The 25045-nt window shown below is 37.1% G+C and overlaps 2 protein-coding genes across 2 annotated transcripts; one reads left to right on the top strand and one right to left on the bottom strand.

Moving 5' to 3' along the window:
* Positions 1-241: 241 nt before the first annotated feature.
* Positions 242-4668, top strand: FAM162B (family with sequence similarity 162 member B). The gene is made up of 4 exons (XM_079299036.1): positions 242-467; positions 840-951; positions 3931-4039; positions 4248-4668. Exons 1-4 carry the CDS (start codon positions 347-349, stop codon positions 4344-4346), a joined length of 441 nt encoding a protein of 146 aa, XP_079155162.1. The 5' UTR covers positions 242-346; the 3' UTR covers positions 4347-4668.
* A 144-nt stretch (positions 4669-4812) lies between these two features.
* On the bottom strand, positions 4813-25037 carry KPNA5 (karyopherin subunit alpha 5). The gene is made up of 14 exons (XM_079299028.1): positions 24889-25037; positions 22699-22832; positions 20323-20424; positions 20135-20234; positions 19250-19344; positions 18315-18446; positions 17959-18047; positions 16674-16773; positions 14964-15127; positions 13852-13930; positions 12796-12921; positions 11823-11950; positions 10046-10224; positions 4813-8473 (listed from the first exon to the last, which is right to left on the bottom strand). The coding sequence occupies exons 1-14, from the start codon at positions 24890-24892 to the stop codon at positions 8286-8288; spliced, it is 1620 nt and encodes a 539-aa protein (XP_079155154.1). The 5' UTR covers positions 24893-25037; the 3' UTR covers positions 4813-8285.
* Between the last annotated feature and the right edge of the window lie 8 nt (positions 25038-25045).

Raw genomic sequence — 25045 nt, 5'->3', positions numbered from 1 at the left:
CAACCCCAGCTCTCCCAGCCTGTCTTCACGGGAGGGGTGCTCCTGGTCTCTGGCTGTCGTGGCCCTCCTCAGGACTCGCTCCAGTAGGTGCGCGTCCTATCACGAAGTTAAACTACCCCGTCTATTTCTTCAGCCGAGTTTTGTCTCGGACGCTGACTTTTCCTCGCCTGAGCTGCAATCCTGAGTGCGGTAGGGGAACGAGATTTCTTCTTCGGGTGTCGGCGGCCGTCCCGCCTCTCCTCCGGGCGCGGCTGGGAGGGTTCGCGGGGCGGGGCCGGGGTGGCTCCCGCTGCTGCAGAGGCTCCGGCCGAGGCAGAGGGTCCCGCCGCCCCTCGCCATCCTCGCCATGCTGCCGGCGCTCCTCCGCCCGGGCCAGCGGCTGCTGTCCTTCCCGCCGCTCCGCCCGCCCGCGCCGCGGGGAGCCGCGGCCGCCGGGGATCCCGCCCGGAGCCCGGGCACCGCCCGCGGTAAGGAGCTGCCCGCCGCGCCGGGGGAAGCGGAGCCGCCGGGATCGGCATCCCGGGGCTGACGGGAGATGCGCGGGAGGGAGCGGGACTGGGATACAGGTGGCACCGCAGCTCGGGTGGTCCCGAGAGTTCTCCGGCTCGCTTGGGTACCCACGCCCGCGGGCGGCGGGGAGGTCGAATCAGACCCACAGGCACACTCGCTGCATGCGGGGATGTTCCAGAGACATCTCTGCGTAGCCGAGACCTGGAGGTCTAATCCCTAAATTACTCTTCCAAAATGAGTGGGGCTTTTCCCTTCCACACGTTATTATCGATCATAATTCTCTCTTAGTGCACCGTTCACAAAGTATTTTTTTTCCCCTACACTTTAAGCTGAGCAGGCTCACAGGGTGGTTGCAAGTTACAAACCTTCGAAGTTTGACAAAAAAATCCTTCTGTGGACTGGACGTTTCAAGACAGAAGAAGAGATTCCTCTGAGGATCCCGTAAGTGAGCTGGTCTTGTCCAAGGGAAACATGGAGCTGTAGGGATAGCATGGCGTGATCCTGATCCTGTGGAAAATTTAAAGCTTTTCCACAGAGTTTAAAATGGTCGGTTTTACAACTCTGAGGCTTGGAAACAAATTAGAGGGCAAGAGTATTTCCTGTCCTGGTTAGAGGTTAAGATGAGAAAATGTTCCTTGCTGGAGTCCCTAGAGCCTGGGATTAAGAACTGGATCCATCTGAGTAGACAGCCTTGGTTACATTTATGTACTGGCTTGTTTGTTTTGCTTATTCCTATTTGCTTATTTGTTTGTTTTGCTTATTCCTTATTTGCTTAATCAGAGAAAGATATTATTGATAAACAATATTTTCTGTATATAGCTTGCATAAACTGTTCTAAGGGAGCTGTCACTGAATGATTACATGCAACAAATTATTTTTTAATTATAGAATTTGAGGAAAAATAGGGAAGGAGGTAATTAGAGGATAATCCTTCTTCAAGGAAAACTGAGACATAGCCTTAGTCTCCTATTCTTGCTGACCCACTGGACTAGATAATCTTTAAAGATCCCTTCCCATCCAAACCACACAGACTCTACAGTTCTCTGACTTGCTGAAAATTAGCAACCCCTAAGGGAGTCACGCACTACACACCTGAAATCCCTCTAATGTTTAGGGCTCCCTTTTCTTAGGATGTTAGAGAGCATGTTAGACATCTCTCCAGGACACTACTTTTTATCATCACAGTATGTCCCTGCCTTCTTGACATGGTAAGAAAAAACTGTGCAGAGCTAGGTAAAGCAACAGGTACATCCTCTGCCTATTCTTGCTGCTTCCTGACAGTTTCCCTGTAGTTTGCTGAGCTGGATAGTGGCTTTCTGGGCAGTCTTACCTCTCTTGTGCTGTTAATTTCATCATCTTTCTCTAGAGGAAGGTTCAGACATGTCTCAGGAGCTGTAAATGCTACTCAGGTAATTGGGAGATATTTATAAAAACATGGCATTTGCACATCCACAAAAATTACTCCTTTCTGGCTATACTATACTATACTATACTATACTATACTATACTATACTATACTATACTATACTATACTATACTATACTATACTATACTATACTATACTATACTATACTATACCATACCATACCATACCATACCATACATAATAATATACTAGAAGTAGTTAATTGTTAGACATTGAGACTGAACTGTGGCACTGTTTTAACTCTCATGGAAAAAAAATTGCAAGGTGTTGCCACCTGTAACACAAATGCTGAAGATAGTTTGTACTATGAAACTAATCTGCAGTCTTGACTGAAGGTTGTTGTGGCTTCTTTGTTTTTTAAAAAAACCCCAGCTGTTGCTGACTTCAGTAGAGGTTTACCTGGAGTTTTGATTAAGGATTGAATAGAAAAGGCCCTAATATGCAATTAGGGAAGAATATTTAAGGTCTGTTTTCCTTGAAGCAAATGCAGAAGGCAGGGAGAAAGTGAAAATCTGCCTCAAAGGAGTTTCAATTAGTGCACTGTGAAATATAATTAGGCTAATAAATCAGACTAATAACATTTATGGTTTTGCTTTTGTTGCCACAAATGGATTATTGGATTAATGATCCTACGTGCCAGTCTGATGTGCAGTTTGTTTTGAAAATGATTTTTATCACTGTAGAAACCAGAAGCAGCTCCTTAAAACTGCAGGCATTGTTAAGTGACCTGCAAGAAACTGTGTGCACAACATGCTCCTCCTGTGCATGCTGGCAAGGAAGGGATAGTACAGGGAAGGGATGGGAACTGTCCTCTTCCACCACACTGAACCTTAGAGCCAAGCCCTCAGCCTTGGTGCACAGGGTTTCATGGGCACTGTCAAATCCCCAGCTCTGCCCCATCCCACCACGTTACTCTTTAAAGTAAATCTAAGTGTTTTTTGAAGAAAAGACAGCATTACACCATGTTTACTTAGAACACAAAATCAATTATTTATGCAACTATCTTTTTACACGTATAGTTGTGGGTTTATACACAAGTATAAAACATGTACTTATATCTTACAAATATCTATGAATATAAAGCTTTCCCACATTGAATTATGAAAGGAAAATGGTGCACAGCCAGTCTTATTTGAACATATTAAAAACTGTACTCCCAAGTATAATGTTTGACTTGGAAAAACTTAGCTGAACGTTTTGGGACATTTTTCATGATTTCCTGTACTGCTGGTCCCCAGGGCCATGCTGCTGGCTCAGGAGAGAGGAGGGTGGAAACGGGAGCTGTACTGAAGCAGACTGCTGGGCTGTAAAACACCTCCTTTGCACTGACTACTGCCAAACAGAAGACAGCAGCTTTCACTACTTTTGCCTTTGATGACCATCTTGTTTAGGTGTGCTTTTCTGAAATAAGTGAGGTGGCTGACATCAGCTGCCCAGTTTCTGTCAGGCTGCTGCTTTAATAAAGAACTAAAACCTTTAACTCGTAGTAGTACACTGCTTAAATCAGCAATCCAAGGATGTCAAGTCCTTAGCCTACAGAACACCATCTGAACAGGTTAGATACAGCAATAATTGATTTCTGAAGTTAAATTTGAATAAAGGGAACTTGCTATTACTCCACTTGTCTGATACCCCATACACATCTCCATCTATTTAAAAAAATTACCCTACTTAATTTTCACTATGTTTAGAGTTTAGGTATGATTTCTGGTGTATTTACCCTGAGCATTGAAGTGCAAATATTTATTGCCTGAGCAATTTTTTTCCTAGCTTAAAAACCCCCAAAATAGTCTCAATCCACTAAATGTTGCTTTGCCATGGGAAATGGATTTGGACCAGAAAATGGCTGATACATAACTAACCGCAGCAAGCTGAAGATGCTTGTTTCACAAGCTAATTCTATATTTATTTTTAAATTGTGATGTTATGTCTGCAATGCTTTGAAGAGATACTTTGCCTTTTTTAATGACTCATTTCAACTACTTTAATTGCAGGCCAGAGATGCTGGACAAGGCAAGAAACAAAGCTCGAGTGAAAGCCTGTTACATCATGATTGGGCTCTCAATTATTGCCTGTTTTGCAGTGATTGCTTCAGCTAAGAAGGTGTGTATGACTGTGCAGCATATTTTAAAATAATGGAATTCTGTGAAAAAGCACACAAATCTAAACCAAGAGCAGCAGCTTACAGCTGCCCAAGTTTTAGCTAATCAAGTCTGTGTCATCTCCATCACCCTAAGTGTCTGTTGCCCATTCCCGAGGTTGGATAGCTTTCCCTAGGTGTATCCTTACTCTTACACTGTTACTTCCTCAGGCTGCTGCACGGCACGAGTCCTTAACGAGCTTAAACTTGGCAAAGAAGGCCAAGTGGCGGGAGGAGGCTGCGCTGGCCGCGGAGGCGAAGACAAAATAACTTCACCTGAGATGCTGAATGTCCTCAGAAGAGCAGAATTAGCTGCTGCTGAGAGCAATTAGTGAGTTTCACCCCTACATGGACAACTGTAGGTGCACACCCTGAAGCCAGTGAGGGTAGATACAGCATTACAAAAAGAAAGGGAAAATCCTTTTCATTAGAAAGATATTCAGAATACTTGTTGCATATAATGAAAACTATTTAAAACTTTTTACATATGATTAAAAGCAGTAATTAGTTTTAAAGGAGATGAGGTAATTTCCTAAGAATGCTAATTCCCACTGGTTAGATAACCACAAAATATTTAAACCCAAGAAGTTTTCTGTCTGGTGATAGTGCATAGCTTTTCAGTGCACAAATTGCCACTTGGAACTCACTGGCATCAATGCTGTATTCTAAATGCTATTTGCCTTTTTCAGTTGTAAGAAGCAACACTTATTAAATCACTAAATAAATACAGTAAACATCTGTAAAATAGGTTTTATTGGTTTCTGTATGGTATTTGGAGATTTAACATTCCATAATATTGCATACTACTTATATGTGTTCTCTTACAGTAATGGGCCTTTGGCCTGGATTTAAAGATGCACTATTACTATCTGAAGTTAATACAGGTAATTTAGTTTCCACGCTTTATATGAAGACATAAGTAATTAGCATTTCTCATTCCAGACTTCAGTGAAATCCTGAGGTCACAGTTTAAGTCTATGTATCAATTTGCAAACCTATTACAAAAATCCTCAGTTGTACAATTTAATAAATTTAAACCAACTGAGAATTAACCACGGAGGAAAGACAATAGTGCATCTTTACTATTTTTTTAAAGATAGGCCCAACAATAAATAGTTTCCAGTTGCAAACTTGTTCTAGAGCAAACATTTCTGTGCCAACATTATTACTATTTTCTGATTGCTGCTAGCAACAGAGTGTAAAGCAAATACTAGAAAATTAAAAAGCTGTATGAACCAGTCCTCAGACAAAAGTGCAATGACAAAAAAATTAGATATGATTCAGTGTAACAAGAGTAGGGAACTAATAAAAAAATCTTAAACTCTGCATAGTTGCATAGATTAGCTAGTTAGTATTCACATTTAAGCAGAACAAATGGTACCCTTTTAAATAAATTCAAACTCCTGTATTTTTAAACAGACTTTGTAACTGATGGGGCACTTCAGATTGCATATAAAATGCCAAACTTAAAGAGATTTTCATATTACAGTTTTATTTTGTTTCTCTCTCCATACTGGTTTCATCTGTTTAGGTAACATCATCATTATCATGTTCCTACCTGCAAATGAGTACATGAGAGATGACCTTAAGTCATAATCTCTGACTTTATTTTGTTTATTTATGTGCTTAAAACAAAACATAATATAAACCCAGTGACAAAACAGGAGAGACCATCCTGTATGTCTATCCTTTAAAGAATTTTCATTATTATTTCTTAACAATATCAGGGTAAATCAATTGTTGAGTTTAAACAAGGATTTTCATTATCCTAATCCATCAATTTTAGTTCCCTTTCAAACTGTTCCATTTAAATGTATCAGAGGCATGAAATATAGTTTGTCTAAATGTGTAAAGTGCAGTCACTAACCATCCACAAGATAAAGTAATATATCCACACAACTGAAGACATTCTATCAAAACAAATATAATACTTTAAATGTCCCCTCTTTTAATTTTCAAGTCTTTCAATTAAGATTCTCATAGTTCAGATTTGGTTTAAATAAGAGAGGCTTACAAATGTAGTTTTACAGGGTTCTCCAAATAAAAAGCAGGCACAGCTGGTTGTTATCAAAACAAGGTTGTTACAAACAAAGGAATACCCTGTTACCTGAATAATTTTCTCACACTAGAACACTGAAATTCAGCATTTACTAGTAATCTTGGTAGATTTCCATGATTGTTACCCTGTTCTTTGATAGATGGGGAGTGGGGAAGCCACGGGAAAGAATGAAGGTTGGTGTATGAAAACCTAAAACTGTGAGAGTAGAAAGGGCTTAAGTACAATCACCTAACATCATATGAAAATTTGGCAGCTGTACTCCATATTATCACACTATTCAAAACTGTTGTATGCTGTACAAATCTAGGTTTAAAGTGTCATTTGCTAAAATATCTCATTGTATTCAGAGCTCATAAAGTAACAGCACTCCTATATACACTTCTTACACTTCTATCTTCCACTAAAAAGACTTCAAATGGAGGTTGCTTCCCTCCCAGTAATATCTTAGTCAAAACTGACCGTTAATTTTAGAAAATCCACTTCAAGCCCCACATTCAATTACAATATAGAATATATTGCTGTAACATCAAAGTAAAACATCTTAGAATCTTAACTTGCATGTAAAAAAAATTCTAAATATAAAATGGTACTGTAAATGATACCACCTTTAACCTGTATTTTTCAGTGCATTAAAATATTATTTAGTGACAAGCATAGTGCCTTGGGTAAGTGACTTGAAGTTTGAATTGCAGCTTTTTATGAAGCATGAAATGCTTTCATATGTCACAGATTTCACTTAACCCAGGAGTTTGATGTTAATACATTAATTACAGGTAATAAAAAACAGCAATACTTCAGAGTTAACCCAAAGTATTAATTTCTCCAAATGAGATATACTAATACACCAGAAACACTACTTATATGCAAGTCAAAGCAGAGAATACATTTTTCTGTACTCAAAACTGTTAACATAAATATTAGAATTCTATTTCTTTTAGTGTTTAACTAAGCAAACACTGTATATTGTAGAGCCTAAATATTTAGATGACAATATCTTCTAGTTAGTTTTGGTGCCCACATACTTAATGCTATTTACAGTACAACAAACTTTTCCTTCAATTGGAGTGATTCACTATTCATTTTTCACTGCAGTACTTCTATTATTTTACCAAAAGCAAACCAAATTCATTAACCTAAGGAGCAATTCAAGTGGCAATTGCATACTTGGTCAAAAAACAACACCTAATGTCTAAACTTTTAAGATGCTATTGTACTAAATGGCAAACGTTGCAATGTTTCTCAAACTAAAGTGGTGTTACCACATCTGGACAGAAGACAACTGTAAAACATCAGCTTGGTGATTGGTGCACATCACCCTTCTGTCATTGCAAATTGCAGCTTTCTTGTGGTAACTGCAGTGGCTGCTTCCACTGCAAAGTACTGCAGTTGTGGCTGACTTCTAATGCTATTTAGCAGCTTTCATTACAGAGCCAACATCAAATGACCAGCAAGGTCTCTTCTGATTCCAATTTAAAAACCACTGAAATAGTCCTCTCCCAACATAATCCAGGAAAAACGTTTTCATATATTCAATATTATATTAGGTAATAGCATTATATATGTATATCTATTATGTCTTTAAATACATCTTATAAATAAACTCCAACAGCGTGTTGCAAAGTAATGCATAAAAGTTTCACAATTTAAATAAATATTTTTCACATTCCAATTCAGCTTCTTACAAGCTCATCTTTATTTCATGCCTTAGTATTGAAGCAGAAACATTGCTTCAAAACAAGAGGTAGATTTGATAGAGACTGGGCAAGTCAAGCCTACTGGTGAAAATTCAACTGTCAGTAACTGTATTGCTGATATGAAGTTTGAGACTACATGAAAAGTTCAGAACTACAACCCAAAATCCTACCAAGTTTTAGCTAAACAGTTCTTGTTAAATCACATTTAATGCTTTTAGACATGATTACTCACAGTTGTTTTCTGTACATAAGAGATAATGAAGAACACAAATATAAAACAGGGAACAGTTGTCTCTAACACAATATATAAAAGTGCATGAGCTGTTTCTTCATCTATTTCTGCAAAACATATTCAGTTTTTCCTCTAACTTTGGCCATAAAGAAAAGACCTCCGAGAAAAAAAAAACCCAAACCGTACAAGTGTTTAAATTTTATGCTTGTATTCACTTCAGTAGTTTAGAGCTGGAACCCTTCCATTGGAGCCTCCTGTTGTTGAAACACAAACTGCTGCTGACTTTCATCCACTTGAGGTGCAATACTAGAGTCCTCTTCTTCGACACCAAAATAATGTTCTATGAGTTCAAAAGCCTTTTGGTAGATCTCTTGGTTTTCATGCCTCTGAAGAAATTCAATTTTATCAAGTCCTAAATTCAAAATAGAATATTTTCAAAAATACAGTTGCTTGAATGAATGATGAATTCAAATGGAAACAATTTACAGTATAGCAATAATTCTTAAGACAAAAAGATATGATCCCAAGTCACCTCAATTGATTTCATATCACTGGTTCTTAATTTCCTAGCTCATGTACTTTTAGTTTGCATTTTCTGCTGTCCAAAATAATTTTTAAACTATGCTAGAAGCATTTCAATAAAACTAATATCCCAGTTTCTGTTCTTCTATTCTTAAGCCTTCCCCAACTCTAAATTCTATCTCATGGAGTTGTCACTGGGCACAATCTGGTATATATTTTTTTAATTTAATGGTAAGATTTAAAGATACTGCCTTTTGGAAAGCTTACTTTTGAAAGCAGAGGACATAACCTCTCATCTTCTGGCTGAATTAAGTACTAGGCAGTCAGTTAGCTTGATATAAAATTCTTTTTTAGCTTTTTTAAGGTAATATAGTTTCCACTTAGGTTGGATTAGAAAGAGCTCAAATGAACCCTTCTGGTGACTGCACAGACCAAATAAATGAGGGTGATATAATTAGCTGGTTTTCCTTACTTCAACTTATACTCTACAGCTTCAGCAGCCCATGCTTAAAGGAAAGAAGAGAACCTAGAGAGTCAATACTTAAAATTATGGATGGACAGAAAATCTGCAACACAATAAATTCCACTGAACTCTTCAACACTTATTCCTCTTATGCATTTAACTGCTAAGTTATTCAAGCATGCACTTGATTAAAAAAATTAAAATCCTGTAACAGGGAATTCAGATGTAACCACTGCTTTACAGAAAAGTTAGTACCATCTGATGAGATATAGTATGGTCAATTAGAACCATGGTTCTATAAGCTACTAGCAGTTTCTGAAATACAAATGTCTGCCAATTTTGTTTCATCAGAGCTATAAAAAAGGCAACTTTCCGTGAAGAATGCCAGTTTCATTATAAGTCAATTGTAAAAGAATCCAGCCATGAAATTCCATGAAATTAGTTTTTCTAGAATGCCTTTATATAGTGGTTTAATTCAAGAACTTTTATAAGAAACTAAACAAAATACTTGCAAAAGTAAAAACTTATTTAGTTTTATGATCTGAAGTTGATTTTGCTGTTACTGATATTTATTTACTATTTTTAAGTTATCCAACTTTGGGATCAATTAAAAAGCCCTGATCTTACATCCCTGTTGGTAATGAAACTGTAGCAGACAGGACAATGTAATAATGTATTAAAAACTGTATTTAGAAATGGCTGATAAATTTATGCAAAGCATGGTTCCAATAGACTAGGACACCTTTATCAAACCCTTCTGAGAATGCTTCTTTAGAGGGACATTTAAACTGACCGCAAACACCCAGGCATTTTCTGCATTTAGCCACTTTCCTCTAAATGTTACATTATTTAACTTGTGATACTTTATGTCTACTTATGCTTGGAGTAATTATTACATTAAAACTGACCTGCAAATTTCAAAATGCCTAACAGTGTTTTTTGTTTGACAGCCTAGAAAAAGGAAGTTCAGGTATGTAGCTTTACATGAAGTGTTCTTACCATAGGCTTCCTCTATGAGGGCACAATAAGGATTAATGCCAATTCCATTTTGCTTTGACTCTTGTTCTCCAAGACGTAGAATATTTTCAAGTCCATTTAAAGCCACCTGTACTATTTTTGAATCCATCACAGTCAGGAGGTCACAAAGAGGCTTGGTACAACCTAGTGCTACCAAATACCTTTATAACAGAAAAAAAACCAGAGGAAAGGGAAAAGAATTGATAATCCAGCATATTTATTCCAATATACTAGTCTACTGCTATTGATAATTTGCTAAAAAACTGCCTGAAATAACAAAATTTCTAAAACGTGCAACAATACAAAAAGAAACTTAGCCCCAAATTAAATAAATATTACAACTTATCCTAATAAAATAAATTCCTAATGTGTATTCCTAACTGGAATGTGAAATCTGCAAGCTTTTTCTTTTTACCTATGATCTTCAGGTGGGTTTAATTGAATACAAAAGAAAAAATTTTAGCAGGAAGCTCTTTTCTCAGAGAGTTGAAATTTGTCAGTGGTAAAAATATCAGGTAAACACATTAGATACATGTAAGAACACTGGGACTGCTCTGTGCTAACACAGTCCACACTAGCAGTTCATTAAGATATTAGAATCACATACTTCTCTTTATAGTAGGTAACCGTAAATACAAAGACAAAAATAATGGGATTTTGAATATTCCACTCCTTTTCACAATTTTGAAAAAAATTGTGTATGAACTTTTCCAAGTCATAACCCATGTCCTTGCTTCTAGCATGTAAGCAAAATGAAGACAGCAATTTTTGCCTAAATATAGTTTAATTCAGTGGTTTAAAACTATCCTGCAGTTAGGCAGCAGTACTCTGAGGACATTAGGAAGTCTAAAACTTCATGACACCAATAATATACATGTATTTTTGATGAGAAGCCATGATTATGGTATTATAAGCACATCTACTATTTGAAGATCCTGAATTAAAATTTATTTTTTAAATGCTAGATTTTGAAATGTTACATTATATATATATTATATAATATTATATTATATATTATATCATTATACTACACATTATTTATATATTATAAAAACATATTTTAAAATTTTAAATAAAATTTTAAAAAAACAAGACACTTTCCTTTATTATCCCTGTTATCACACCACTTTCGGTTCTGGCTTCCAAATAACATGGTAACTTAAAAATCAAACTATCAGCTACTGATTAAAAGTGATCATTATTCTACAGTATTCAAAGAAACCAGAGAATATTTTATTCTAGCAATTCTATCTTTGCAGCATATAAATAGCTGCTGACAGTAGAAGTTTAATCAAACTAAGTTCTGAGCAAGGAGTTTAGACATCTGCTTTAAAAAAATACTGATAGTGAGTTAAAAACACATGAAGAAGCCTAAGAAACTAAGAGCCCTGAAGTCTGTCTCCAAATATACAATCCCACTGCACAAGTTTTCTAAAGAACCCCCCGCAGTTTTCCATTTTCAAACCAGAAACTGTCCATCAGCTGTTCAATTGTGTTTGACAAGGTAGTATCAGAAGGAGTGTCTGTAAAAGCTTTAGGTGCAACATCCCTGAAACAAAGTACTAATTATTTATTAAGTTTTTTGCATGTACTTCTTTGATTTTTCTGAATTTCTACATTTAGCCTCTATACAGAGTTTCAAGGAAATGAGGCTATGTTTAGGATTTTGTTGCTATAACTGTCAATATTTAAATGCAGAAATCCAAATGCCCTATAGAAGATCCTTAGGCAAAGAAAATAGTAACATACACAAACTTACCTGATCTGTTCAGGGGTTCCTCCTGATGTTGCATTAGTTATAGCCCATGCTGCCTCTTTTCTAGTGCGAAATTCAGCTTTTTGAAGAATTTCAATCAATATTGGAAAAATATTTGCATCTATAACAGCCTGAGAGATGAAATTGTAACATTTTACAACCATTAATAAAGATTTCAGAACACTTATAGCCTTAACTACAAGAATCAGTGATGCCTGTGGATATCAAAGCAAATAGTATTTTGTTTAGATGATGCCATACAAAATAGAAATGCTAAACTGAAATTCAGAACAATTCCAACATTGCACTACAGCAGCCACCAGAAAACCCAGGGCTTTTTTATTTCTCTGTTTCTGGTGGGCAGAGCATAGCTTACTGGATTGGCCCATTTAAAAATCATACAACACATCCTGAGTTTTTGAACTAAAGATGAAGCCTCAGAACAAAATTTTCCATTTCATTGATGTCTGTGATGGCCACCAAGAGACTATGTCTGTAATTGGAGACTTTATTACATATTCTAAGTTACATCAGGAAGAAACATTTTCATCTCTGTATGAAGTAGAAGGGGAAAAATAATTTTGGAACACATATTCTGATTCAGAATTTTCATTTTTATCAATCAGAGCCTTTTTTTGAGATAGCTCCAGACACATGGAACAACAGTCAGGATACACAATACAACTCAGTGTTGATGATATCATATCGATCCTTTATCCAAGCAAAATATTCACCATTTCCAAACTGGTTCACTTTTCACTGGACTAATTTGTAGTACAAATTGTGACAGCTATTTCTCTTTTTAAAAATATGTCAAAATCTAGAAGAAAACATTTAGGTTAGGTAAAATTATAGACAGAACTAAAATAAATCATACAGAGTAAGTGCAGTATCCATTTACATCTTGTGAAGGAAAATCAAGTGAAATAGTAAAATGAAAACAAAACCAATCAAGTAATAATTTCCCAGGCTTTACCTGAATCTGAGCTCTGTTTCCTGCAGTTATATTAGAAACTGTCCAGCATGCTTCTTTTCTAATAGATTCCTTGGGACTACTAAGCAAGTGCAAGAGACATGGTAATGCAGAGCAGTTTAGAATCACCTAAAATAATTCAAAAATTGAAAACTGGGTTGCGCTACATATATATACACACACAAATATATATAGCCTTGTGCAATACATATATGAATATAAAACCATTTTACAAAGGACTTCAAAAGATTTTGCAACACATTTACATATGTTCTAGTTTGTGACCAGACAATCTAACAATTTGAAAGAATCTACCTTTAATTAAGCTCAGACCAAAAGACTGAAAATAGCAAACCTAAGGCTACTTAAGACTAAAATACGAGTACGTCAAAATGATCAACAAGTGTACATCTAATTTGTATAGTTATTTGTTAATTTTTTAAGAGATAAGGTTTTCTATTTAATTCCTTAGCAAAATCCTTTCCTCTAGAGCTCAAAAATTACGCAATTAACATTCTTCCATGTTCTTTTTACCCTAGTACTGTCAGCCTTCTTAAGAGAATTATTTTTAAAGTAGGACCTGTCTTCCTATTTCTTGCATTGCTTCAAAATCAATGCCATTGCCTAAAATTAATAAAATAGACCTTTACAATAAATTACATCAGTAAGACTATCACATACAAATTCATGGACAAATCATGGACAATCACAGAAGTGAAAACCTTGACTGCCTTTAAGACTGAAAAAAAGGGAATCATAATAAATAACTGAACCCCCTGTAAGGAAGAGAAAAAAAAATCAAAAAAAGCAACAGTCAAAGTATCATACAGAAACAAAGCAATAGACTACACACAATGCTGTAAAAAAAAGAAAAAAAAAATAAAGTTCTTTTTTGCATTAACTTAATGCTTAAAGTAGGAGCCTAAACTGTCAAATCAACAATGCAGATTTCTAGAAAGTCTCTTTCAGTGATGTCAGCAGATACCTGTATTGGACATGTATTCTATCAAAGTTTTCACAAAATTCTCTTGCCAAAAAATTTTTCTTAAATCAACTTACCTGTGTTTGGATATCATCCCCAGTAACAATATTTCCAACTGCTCTTAATGCAGGGGATACCACCTTGTAATCATTATGCCTGGAGACAAATATTATATTGCTTGATATTACCAAGTGTTAAAAGAATAATTTTCAGCAAATTATGGTTTACTTCACATGCTAAGTATTCAGTTATCAAAAACATTGTATTACCTATTGCACTTTTCCTGTTTAGCCAAATTTGACTACTGCAACCCCACAACTGAATTGCTGATTCAAAGACTGAGCATCTCTATCTGGATCTGCTCAGCAGATACAGCCCAACTCAACTATTATTAAATACGATACTGGAACATGTGTCATTCAATATCCACAGAAACAGAGGGGGTGTTATGAGGTGTACACTAAAGCTTAGGATGTTTTGTAAGCAAAATTACCCCTTTTGTGAGTCAATAATCTAGAAGGCAGCACATGAAGTCCATACTCAGCTGCCTGATGTGTGGGGAAAGGAAATTACAGTTTTCCTAGAGCCCCTATGGAAGAAAAAGCAACCTTCCCTTTCCCAACAGCTACAAAAACAAGCTTTTCACAGGGAAGTGTGCTGAGCTGTCTGTGCTGGGAACTATTATCCCAGACCAAGTCTGCACTTTCATGTGAACACAGGGATTTAGTCTTCCTTTCCAGGAAAATAATGAACCATAACCCAAATACATTGGAACAGTTTAAGTGGCTCTAGCCAGCCTCTGAACTTTGCTGAGTCCAAGACCTGTCCATAAAGCAATTATATGTCCTAGAAAAGAAAGTACTACAGTAAAATTAAAACAAAATAATAAACTAATTTACAATTCAACATTGGTCATCAGTCTTTGCCCTTCTATTCCTTCATGTATATGAAATCCTACACTAAATTTTAAGGAATATAATGGAATACTTTGGAGAAAACCTTTTTCACTGTCAATGTCAGGAATAATTGCAGAAGCCAAGCAACCTAGCAAGCAGCTTAAAAGACTTCAGACTGAATTCATACTCATAACTTTCCACAAAAATAAATTAGGACTTCAGGTGAGAAAACACAGCTCTATTTTACTATTAACAGTACTGTAAGACATTTATTTGGTGAGAAGAATACTTACATAAGCAACTCTACCAATCTTCGACACACTCCAGAATCAATAACAGCTTGAATTTTATCATTGGGACCATCTGAAAGGTAAGAGAGGGCCCAGCAAGCATCTGCTAATACATCCGGGTCACTGCTAAACAACAGTCTTGATAAAACATTTAAGCAAGGAGCAACCTAGGTTAAAGAAAAATATTGCATAAAATTAGGTGTTCTGTACTTTTCAAGTTTCAGAGAACACTTTGCAATGGCATAAACGTGCAAAACTATTTACTGCTCAAGTACACAAGACCATTAATGAATGAAGACCCAGGTGGAACACTTTCTGATTAAACCAGATATCCAATTCAAACCAACAAATTGGATGAATTCTGATTCACAGTCTGTTTATTGAGAGATACTGTATTAAGTATATATTGTTCAGCTTAAACAAAAAACATCCACTTTTACAGGAATTACTGATGCTTTTTTTAATCATTCAGGGAGCAGAATCTCAAACTAATAAAGTTTGGGGTTTTTTATTGCTGGCTTTGCAGGAGTACTGGCAGTTATTTGCAATAACCAACCTAGAGTAACTCACACAGCACCCAACATTCACTGAAACGGCGAAACAAGCAATTCAATTCTCACTGCTGCTGTATGCTCTGGCCTTAATCTCTGTAACTTCCATGCAGAGCCAAATGAGCTAGACCATCTTAACACTACTTGGAACCTGACAGGTGTCTGCTGTACAGGCTGGGAATTTCATGTTCTTTGTAGAACTTAGCTCTTTACTTTACATGGGTTATGCAAATTCAGTCTCTGTTATGTGTCCAACTGCTGATGTTGCACAAGCCAAAAAGCAGAGGACCTACTCTTATTAGCAGTTGCCTATAGGGCATCCTTTTCCTGGGAGGTTTTGTATTCAAGCAGCAGAAGATCTTGTACCAGAACAAAATACTAGTAAAGTATATAGGTTAGGCAGAGTCATTGTGAGGTGATCCAATAACTGACATCAGAAAGACCCTCTTTTTGTTAATATTTCTTCAAGAATTAGTAAGTAGCAACGACTACTAGTTAGTAATTACTAACTCATGAGGTAAATTCTCTCCAGATTAATGATTGCTTGACCCCAGTCTCTTCTAGCTTTTTAAAAGTCATTAACCTCACTAGAAATTAATTTCATTCTGAAAATAAGAAGGCAAAACTTCTACTAGTCTCTACAGTCTTTATAGCCCCATATTAGAGAGAAGAAGAAAAAGAAGGGGAGAGCATATAGGCTCTCTCTGTCATCATGGTCTGATTTAACTGCATCTGACAGAGCAGGAAACTCAAAATTTTGTTAATTCACCAAGCACTCGCAATCATAGAACAACAACAACAAAAATTGAGGAAGTTTCAACTATAACTCACATTCCCTACAACAGTTCTGGACAAAATACAGTCCTACATGATTTAGTGCTGAACATATAACTTGTCCATCACTTCACACCAGTGTATGACTATCTGCACCAGACTAGCAAGCAGCTAGTCTCAAGTTTTTAAGTGATATGATTTTATTGCTGATAGGTGCCAAAGTAGATGATTCTTCACAGATACAACAGATGAGCAAGACTGTGTGATGACATTAAAAACATAAAGCATATGTCTATACCCAGATTCAAAGATTCTGTTTGTTATAAACTATTATGAACATAAGTATTCTTTAGCTTTCTGATTTCTCAAAATTATTACTTTATTATACCTTACTGAAATCTGGAGGTGGGTTCTTTCCTCTACAAAGATTTGAGAGCGCCCAGACTGCATTTCTAGTGGTTGTAAGACGATTCGAATTTGTTAACAATCTGTGAGAGACAACAATAACAAAAAAAGTAATTTCTTATTAAAATTTAGGTAATTTAATGTCTATTGTTACCAACATAATATCAAATAAGGAAGAGAAATTCTATTATTGGTCACTAGTTTAAATTTATTTATCTTCATATCTTACATGCTGCAACTATTTTCTTAAAATTAACTGAATGTGAGCAGATTATTTTGCATAATTTTGGGATGTCTCATTCCCAAATCACATACATGAATATAAAATAAACAATTGCTTATATAAAACATCATTCAAATAAATCTATCTGAGGGTCTTTAGAAGGGGTAGGAGATGCAACCCTGCATGGAATGAACTTCGACATTTTCATTCAGAGAATATAATTAATAACAATAAAAATAGTTCCATTAAAAGCTTGGAAGTAACTTGGAAGTTATTGTAAAAAAAATAACAAATAACTTCTGTTTTTGCCAAATAGAACATGAAAGATTCAACACCTGAAAGATCAGGTTCACATTCACATACATAACCAAAATGTCTAAAATGTTAATTCTTTAAGCTCCTGGTGAAGATCTCCTCTGCTATTCTGAGGTATTTTACAAATGTTTTAAGTTGTTTTATTACTTTAAGAGGTAATAAACTGAGCAATATTTGTGCTGTGCAAATTTTTCCCTGTGATGAAAATACTATGGTAAGAACAGAGTAAATGCTGGAATGATACTCCTAGTGAAGAGAAATCTTATAGTGGAACACAGATCATTCACAACAACTACTCTGTCAGCTCATCCCAGCAAGCAAATTGACAAATACAATGACTAGAATAAGGAGCTACTGAGCAAAGGTGGAGAAAACAGCCTATTGCCTAGGCAGATGGAACCATACAAACACAACTGGGAATTAAATCATGTCTCTCACTCCATACATTCAGAAATCTGACAACACAGAGTTGGCAAAATACAGAAATTTCCTACCTGTGAAGTAACACTTCTCTCCTTTTGCAAATATTGAAATGTTTCCAGTCATGGACTAATTAATTAAAGATCTGCATGAAGCTCATGTAATTCAAAACATTAAATTACTTCTTATTATATTGTTATTATTCTCAATTTAGACAAAAACTTATGTTCTTTTCAAGCAAATTCTAAGTTGAAGTTTTCATTTATCTATACATGTATAATATATTATAGTACTAGTTTACAATACTTACTCCAAGAGAGGTGGCAATATTCCACAGTTTAAAACAAAGTCTCTGCATTCTGCATTATCACCAGCAATGTTCCCAAGAGCCCACACTGCCTTAAAAAGCAAAGCATCCAAGTAAATTTACACATGCTTGCAAATCAACTTTTACAGACAATCCATACATTTTTTACAGCAAATATTGTAGAATAGAAAAAAAAAATCAATGAGGGAAAAAATTACAGTAAATTTTTATCTTTCTGGAGGCAGATCAACTAGCTAGTAGGCAAATGGGGCTTAAAGCTTCTCTAACCCCACACACCCCAAAAGAGACATTCATAACTGAATTTTAAGTAGTTATAAAACGCTCAAGAAGACAGTTACCTGCTCCTGTACATCTTCATGTTCTGATCTAAGCAACTTAATAAAAATGGGAACAGCTCCAGTTTCAATTACAACTTTGGTATGTAAGAAAGTTCCAGATGCTATGTTTGTCAAAGCCCAAGCTGCTTCAAACTGTTGAGGAACACAAACATAACCATGTTAAACCACTCAGCAGCAAAACTTAAAATCATGACATGCAGTTTGACATAGGAGTTTCAGAAGTTAATTTTCCAACTCTTTTTACTTTCTGCTGAAATGCAATTCCTATTACAGCACTCTCTATGCAACAAAATACCTGGTGTTGACAAAAATCTCTATTTAGTAAAAACCTTCAGTAACTACAGTATTTTTAAGTTTTGACTTACAGAACTAAGAAAGATTTTGAATCACTATTAACTATGAATACCTTTTGTTTACCCAATATTAAGTTAATTCTTCAAGAACAAATGTCCATGAAGCCTAAGTGGTATTCCCATGGGAGAGCAGACAGAACTATTTACTCTTACCATTTAGATATTTCTCAAAGATTTTCTGAAAGGGTTTCGAACAAGCCTTTCAATTTCCTGTAAATTTTTTTCCCAAGATTTCAGCTGAAAAGTACTACAATACATTTAACACTAATGAGACAGATTCTGCTCACACATCATTGCTGATGATCGTAATATAACACTCTGTAAATCCTCTTGAACACCTGCTTTCAACATCCAAAGTTTTTATCCAGCTGAATACATGACCCTAAAGACTACTATGAAATACATGAAGTCAAGTTACATTTTTTAGCAGTAATAATGAAAACATATGGCTTCAGTGGTGAAAAATAATTATATTTGGTTACTAAAACCGCCCACCAAACAAAACAAGATATGCCTTTCAAAGCTCTTTTGGAAGGTTTCTAATCCAGTACCAAACCCCCAATCACTATGAGCTGAACTCACTTGCAGAGTGTAATTTTCACTCCTCTCCAGGAATTTTACAAATCTCTGTACTACTCCTGGTTTTTGAATGACTTCATCTATAGGTGGATTAGGCTCTAGGGAATAAAAACAAACACATCTGTGTAAAAAGACCAAATAAATTACTTTTTCAGTATGACAAAAATCATGAATACAATTTGTAGATCTTATCCTAATTTCATTCAATCATTTTCTTTTCAAAACGATTTACAAACTTCTCACTTAAGAAGACTACAGGATCTTGTCTATTAAATGGTACAATTTAGCAAACACCCTATTACATATAATAACAGTAGCACACACTATTATCCATTTGCAGCTTGGTAACACATCACAGACTACTGTTCTTTCCACCAATAGCTCAGGTTGGTGGAAGAGCAATTATGGTTACTGGATAATATTTTAAAAGATCAAGTACACCTTTACCTAGCATGCTACACACATATCAGCACCACCTTAAGATTGCATATTTTACAGCCCCAACAAAAACAAGTTACAACTCTTCCTTGCTAGCCATGCAATTTTTTTCCCCTTGAGTATAGAGAATGGGAATGAGAAGCTGAGCCACTGCAACAAATACTCTAAGTATGTTAGTGCACAGTTAGTTACTGCCCTGGACACATCAATCAAAAACATCCTTGTTTTTTACTTTGTCTGAAAGACATAACGTTGAAATAATGAAGATTTCTGTACTTAATCGTTAGGTCACAAGAGATGTAGCAATTTCTCTGTAGAAGGAGCTACAAGTTTCTGCAAGATCTATATTGAAATAACTAAATAATAACTAAATCAATAACTGAAGATTAACTAACTATAATTCATAATAACAGAGAAGGAAGCAAATAGAAAAAAAGAGGCAATGTTTACCTTTAGACAGCAATTTTCTGAATTTCTGAGTTGCTGTGAGTTGTTGATCAGGATCATCTGAAAAAATCATCTGTACCATATCTACCGTAATAACTTCTTCCTAGAAATGCAAGGAGGATTTCTTAGAGTGTAATACTATGTACACTAATAGATAACATTCTAAACACACTCTGAAGTCTGGAACTTACTTCTGGAATAGGAACAGTAGAGCTGACATCAGGGTCCTGAATTGGGCTTTCTACCATGGATTCTTCATTTCCCGGGAGAGACACATTTCGGCGTTTAAACAGCTGAACAAAGGGGAAATTTTTGGAAGACATTAGCAGTTATCAAAGTGTGGGCACTGATGATATACACCTGAAGAAATGCTTTCACCAATACCAGTCAAAAAACTTTACCTACTCACCACTTTCCTATTCACCCAGGCAAGGGGAACTCAATACAAAAGTTTAGATAACATAAAAGAGAAAAACTATGCTATCTGTATCTTCAGAAACTGCATAGCAACACTTCAGATAGACATTTAGGACTAAATTCTTACTAGTTATAATGATCCATAATTTTTTTCACAAGGAAAAGAAGATACAGATCTTTTTGCTTTCAGTCTTTTATCCCTTATAATTAGCACACACTTTAAGCAAGAAATAGTATTCTACAAGCTACTTTCCCCTTTCTTAGTTTATAGGCTGAAATCACCAACATATAGGCAATGTTTGTGTTTCAGCACACTGCAATCCTCCCTTCTACAGAAGACTACTAAGTAGCATCTGTATTTTATACCCAGCTGTGGAAAGATTAAACCAGAAACATAATTTTCATATAGAAGAGAGAAAAAAAGTGTAGCTTTGAGATGAACTTCTGAACTATGCAACATTAAACATTCTCTGTGTCCAAATATCGCTTTACGATTGGCTGCACACACTGCCTATGCTCAGAATACACACCAGCACTGCTGCATTTAATAAACTATGTTCAATGAGTGCCTCTTCATTTTCTGGCATACAAGCAAAACATTCACATTGACCTGGTCTCTTCTAGAAACCAAACCTGATTTTTTTATATTTATTCCAGTACTATACTTACAACTAGTGTAATCAATAATTCTAAGAATATTACATTTGTACCTTTAGAAAGAAATTATAGACTCTCAGTCCATTGATTAAGATTTCACCTGTAAGCATGACAATGAAACCATCTATAAATCCTGACAGATTCATCCCTCTAGGTGTATACAGACCTAGGTTTCTGCTGTTCTACATGTTCAAAGCTGCAGAACAACACCATGTTTACATCCAGCTCTATATCAACAGGAACCCAAACCAAGGCATTCTCTTCCCTGTTTGATGCACTTATGGGCTGGGTGTAATTCTGGACACAAAACAACTACTTCTGAAATGAGGCTTAAATCCACTTAATCCCACAAAGGAAGAAGAAACAACATTCCATTTTTGGAAGACCAGCCACTCTTTCTAGCACTCAACAAGGACACAGAAGCTCTTGGTTGAAAAGTATAAACTTGTTTGGTCTTTCTACCAGTCACAATTTCTTCTGGAGCACAAGCAGTCTCATTTCCCTGCATAAACTCATTCTCAGGTCAGGAAGTGCTGAAAAACACCAGTCCAACAAACTAAGATCAAGCAGAGCATAACAGTAGTCTCATTGTTAAAACAGTCAGCATGGGAGAGGAAACACCCATTATTTTCATAATTTATCTAGGGAGCATTTACTACAAAATATGTAAACAAAACTTCCAGCAGTTTTGCTGAAACTGTTGCAATGCAGTTACCTTTTCACAGGTAAGTGCTCCAGTACCACACCACTTCTGACTCTTACCCCTCTGGCCCAAATCACTGAAACTCTTTTTTCATGCACCACTTTCCCAGTAGAAGGGCAAGCATTCCCACCTCAGAGCAGACTGTGGATCAGAGCCTAGGACACTCTCTAATTCGTGGGAGACAAACTGATTCACTTTAGACCAAACAGAAAAACCAACGACATTCCTTACCTTCCTGGCAAGAAACTACTAAACACTTTGTGAAGAGGAACTATGACAAACTACTAAATAACACAATGTTCTACGTACTCTGATTACTAAAAATTCAATGAGAACAACTGCAAATGTTTGTGTAATAGTTCAGGGACACTAACTGGTAGCCACGTTATTAAGTTAGTGTAGAAGAGCTCTTAGGCATTTTGAAGCATAGTATCAAATATGAAAATAATCCTCTCCCTTCCCACAACAAAACTTTGACCCCAGCTCTAGCAGAGAATGCAAGGTTTCAAATTCTTACTGGAAATATGAGTGTTCTTTTGGTCTAGTCTTGCATGTTTAAACCTAGACTACAGATTAAAGTTGAAAGTCACAGCTCTGTCCTCAGTGTATCCCAGTAACTTAAAAGGGCTTCTGTTCAGTTTTGTATGTGCCTGGTGCTTCCCACAATTGCAAAGAAAACAGACATTCAACCTGGCACCCCTGGATTCCACTTTAGTCTGCTCAAGCCCTTTCAGCCCCTGAATACAGCTCCACAGGTACTGAACAGTGAACAGCTCACCAAGCTGCTTACCTGCTCTTCTCTTTTCTGTTTCCGAAGCTGGATTCCTTCCTCCTCTCTTCTCCTGCGCATTTCTTGGGGATTCAGTGCATTATTCTTGTAGCTTTTCATTCTGAAGTTATCTTTACCCGGGCTTGCCATGTTGTCTATTGAAAAAACACAAAATTACTCCAAAAGGCCAAATCTGCAAACTCTTGTACTATGAAAATATCCACAGCAGCCACTACTTATTCCTGCATCTGTTTGCAATACCCAGTTTATGAACAAAAATCTTTAAGGCAGAAATCACAGAAAACCTATGCTTAGATAGACATTTCAAAACTGCAGATTAAACTGTAGTTCATCTCCAGGATCAGATATATATTTAAGGGCATAAGCTACTGTAAAAAGAAACTATGTATATTATATAAGCAAACTGAAAAACTAAAAGCAAAAATATCACATTGGTAAATTTTGATTCTTCAGCAAGCAAGCAAAGAAATTTCCTCTCATAAAGATGACATTAAATGTATTAAAAATAAGGACAAATCCAAGAAGAAAATCTGGAGTAATTACTCCTTCTTTTAATACCTTATGGCATTGTTTCTTTAATTTCACTGTCTCACAAAAATAGCAGAATTTAAGGGCTACACTTTCCCTCCTAAACTGTGTGCAGGAAAATAATTTAAGGGTCACTAGCACCCAGACAGGCATACTCTCTTTCATTTTAAATTAACAAAACTATTGTCTAACTCCAATTACCAGTTCTTTTAACGGATTTAGAAGACTAGACTCTAACTGTCATTTCAGGTATATCAGCTGTGGAAAGATAAAAGTAAGAACTCACAATTCTGTCACCAGAATGATCAAACAGAGTGGAAAAGGTTGTTAGTAGCATGGTGCCTTTTTTAAAAGCTGGAACTGAAGACTTCATCTGAGAAACAACTGTCAAAACCAAGACTCCACACAAACTATCATTCCTCTGGAATTCTACAAGGAAAAAACATGCAAACTACAGCTCCTGAGCTGTTCACAATTCTCTGGTGACCTCAATTCTGAGACAATTTGTTTTGTGGGTTTTTTTCTTTTGTCTTTTGGTTTGTTTTCTTTTTCTTTTTTTTTTTTTTTTTTCAGCAGTACCAAGGACCACTAGGCAATAAACACAAGCCATGGGAGGAAAATAGAGTGCAGATTTAGGCTTGACACAAAAATAACACCACAAGGACACAGCAGCCTGTTTCACCCATGTATTTGCTTTACAAGAACCTAAGTAAACTACTGACATCTCTGCACAAGGCTAAGCATGCTACTGCCTGAAGCAAATTTACAGCAATAGTCATGTAACTTTATTTTCCCAACAATACTACTGGATTATCTACTCCTAGAACACCATCCCTCTCTTATTCGTTCATGCCTTGCTAATTTAGTTGTGCCAATGAAACTGTCAGGCCGAGAAATAGACCAACAAGAGAAATGCATGTTCAAAGTAACCCAATCGCCAGCTCCGTGAGGAGTACAGAAGGTCAGCTGGAAGGAAGGTCTCATCAAAACCGTTTTTAAAAAGCTGAGAAATTTATAGCTTCAGTCCCCCCACAAGGCTTTTAATATCGACATCATAAGGGCAAGAAGACTGGCAGTCCCTGGTTTCACACTTTCTGCATCTAGATCCAAGCAAGTTCAGTGCTACAGTACTACACTCGTTTTAACATCAAATCCCTCCATCCACCACATCCTGCACTGCGCCCACTTGTTGTGAATAGTCTAAGACCTACCACGCTACTTTTTTTTTTCTTCTCCTTCTTGTCTACATGGTGCTCACCAAACAGGGCGCCTCGCTGCGCCTCCGCCCCCTCCGCGGCCGGACGCTGCCCGCAGGCTCCGCACGGGCCGGGCCCGCCAGGACCGGCCGACCTGTCAGCCCCGGGGGCCGGACACTGGCCCGGCCAGCCCGGCTGCGCGCAGCGAGGAGCGACGCTCTTGGCTCACATCACCGCAGAAGCGGCGGAAAGCCCTCCCCACCCGCAGCAAGGCAGGGAAGGGGGAGGACGGCAGGGCCCGCTGCCAGAGGAAGCGGACACCCCGTCCCAGCCCCGACCGAGCGCCACGCGGGCACTGCCCCGCCGGAGCCAGCGGCAGACCGGCCTGCCCCGGGCACCCCGCCCCACAAGCGGTGCAGCCTCTGCTGCCCCTACCCGCCGGCTCTCGGCGCTTTCCCCTCCTTACCCATCGCGGCGGACACGCCCGGAGCCCGGCGCCGTCCAAACGCGAGATCGCCGCTCCGGAGCGCTCCGCACCGGCGGCACGCACCGATGCAAGATGGCGGACGCCGCCCCGCCGCGCGCCGCACCGGCCGGGGGGGCGGGGCCCGCCGTTCCCAGCA

The sequence above is a fragment of the Erithacus rubecula genome (assembly GCF_903797595.1).
Source record: "Erithacus rubecula genome assembly, chromosome: 2".
Lineage (NCBI taxonomy): Eukaryota > Metazoa > Chordata > Aves > Passeriformes > Muscicapidae > Erithacus > Erithacus rubecula.
This window is presented reverse-complemented; position numbering and strand designations above follow the sequence as displayed.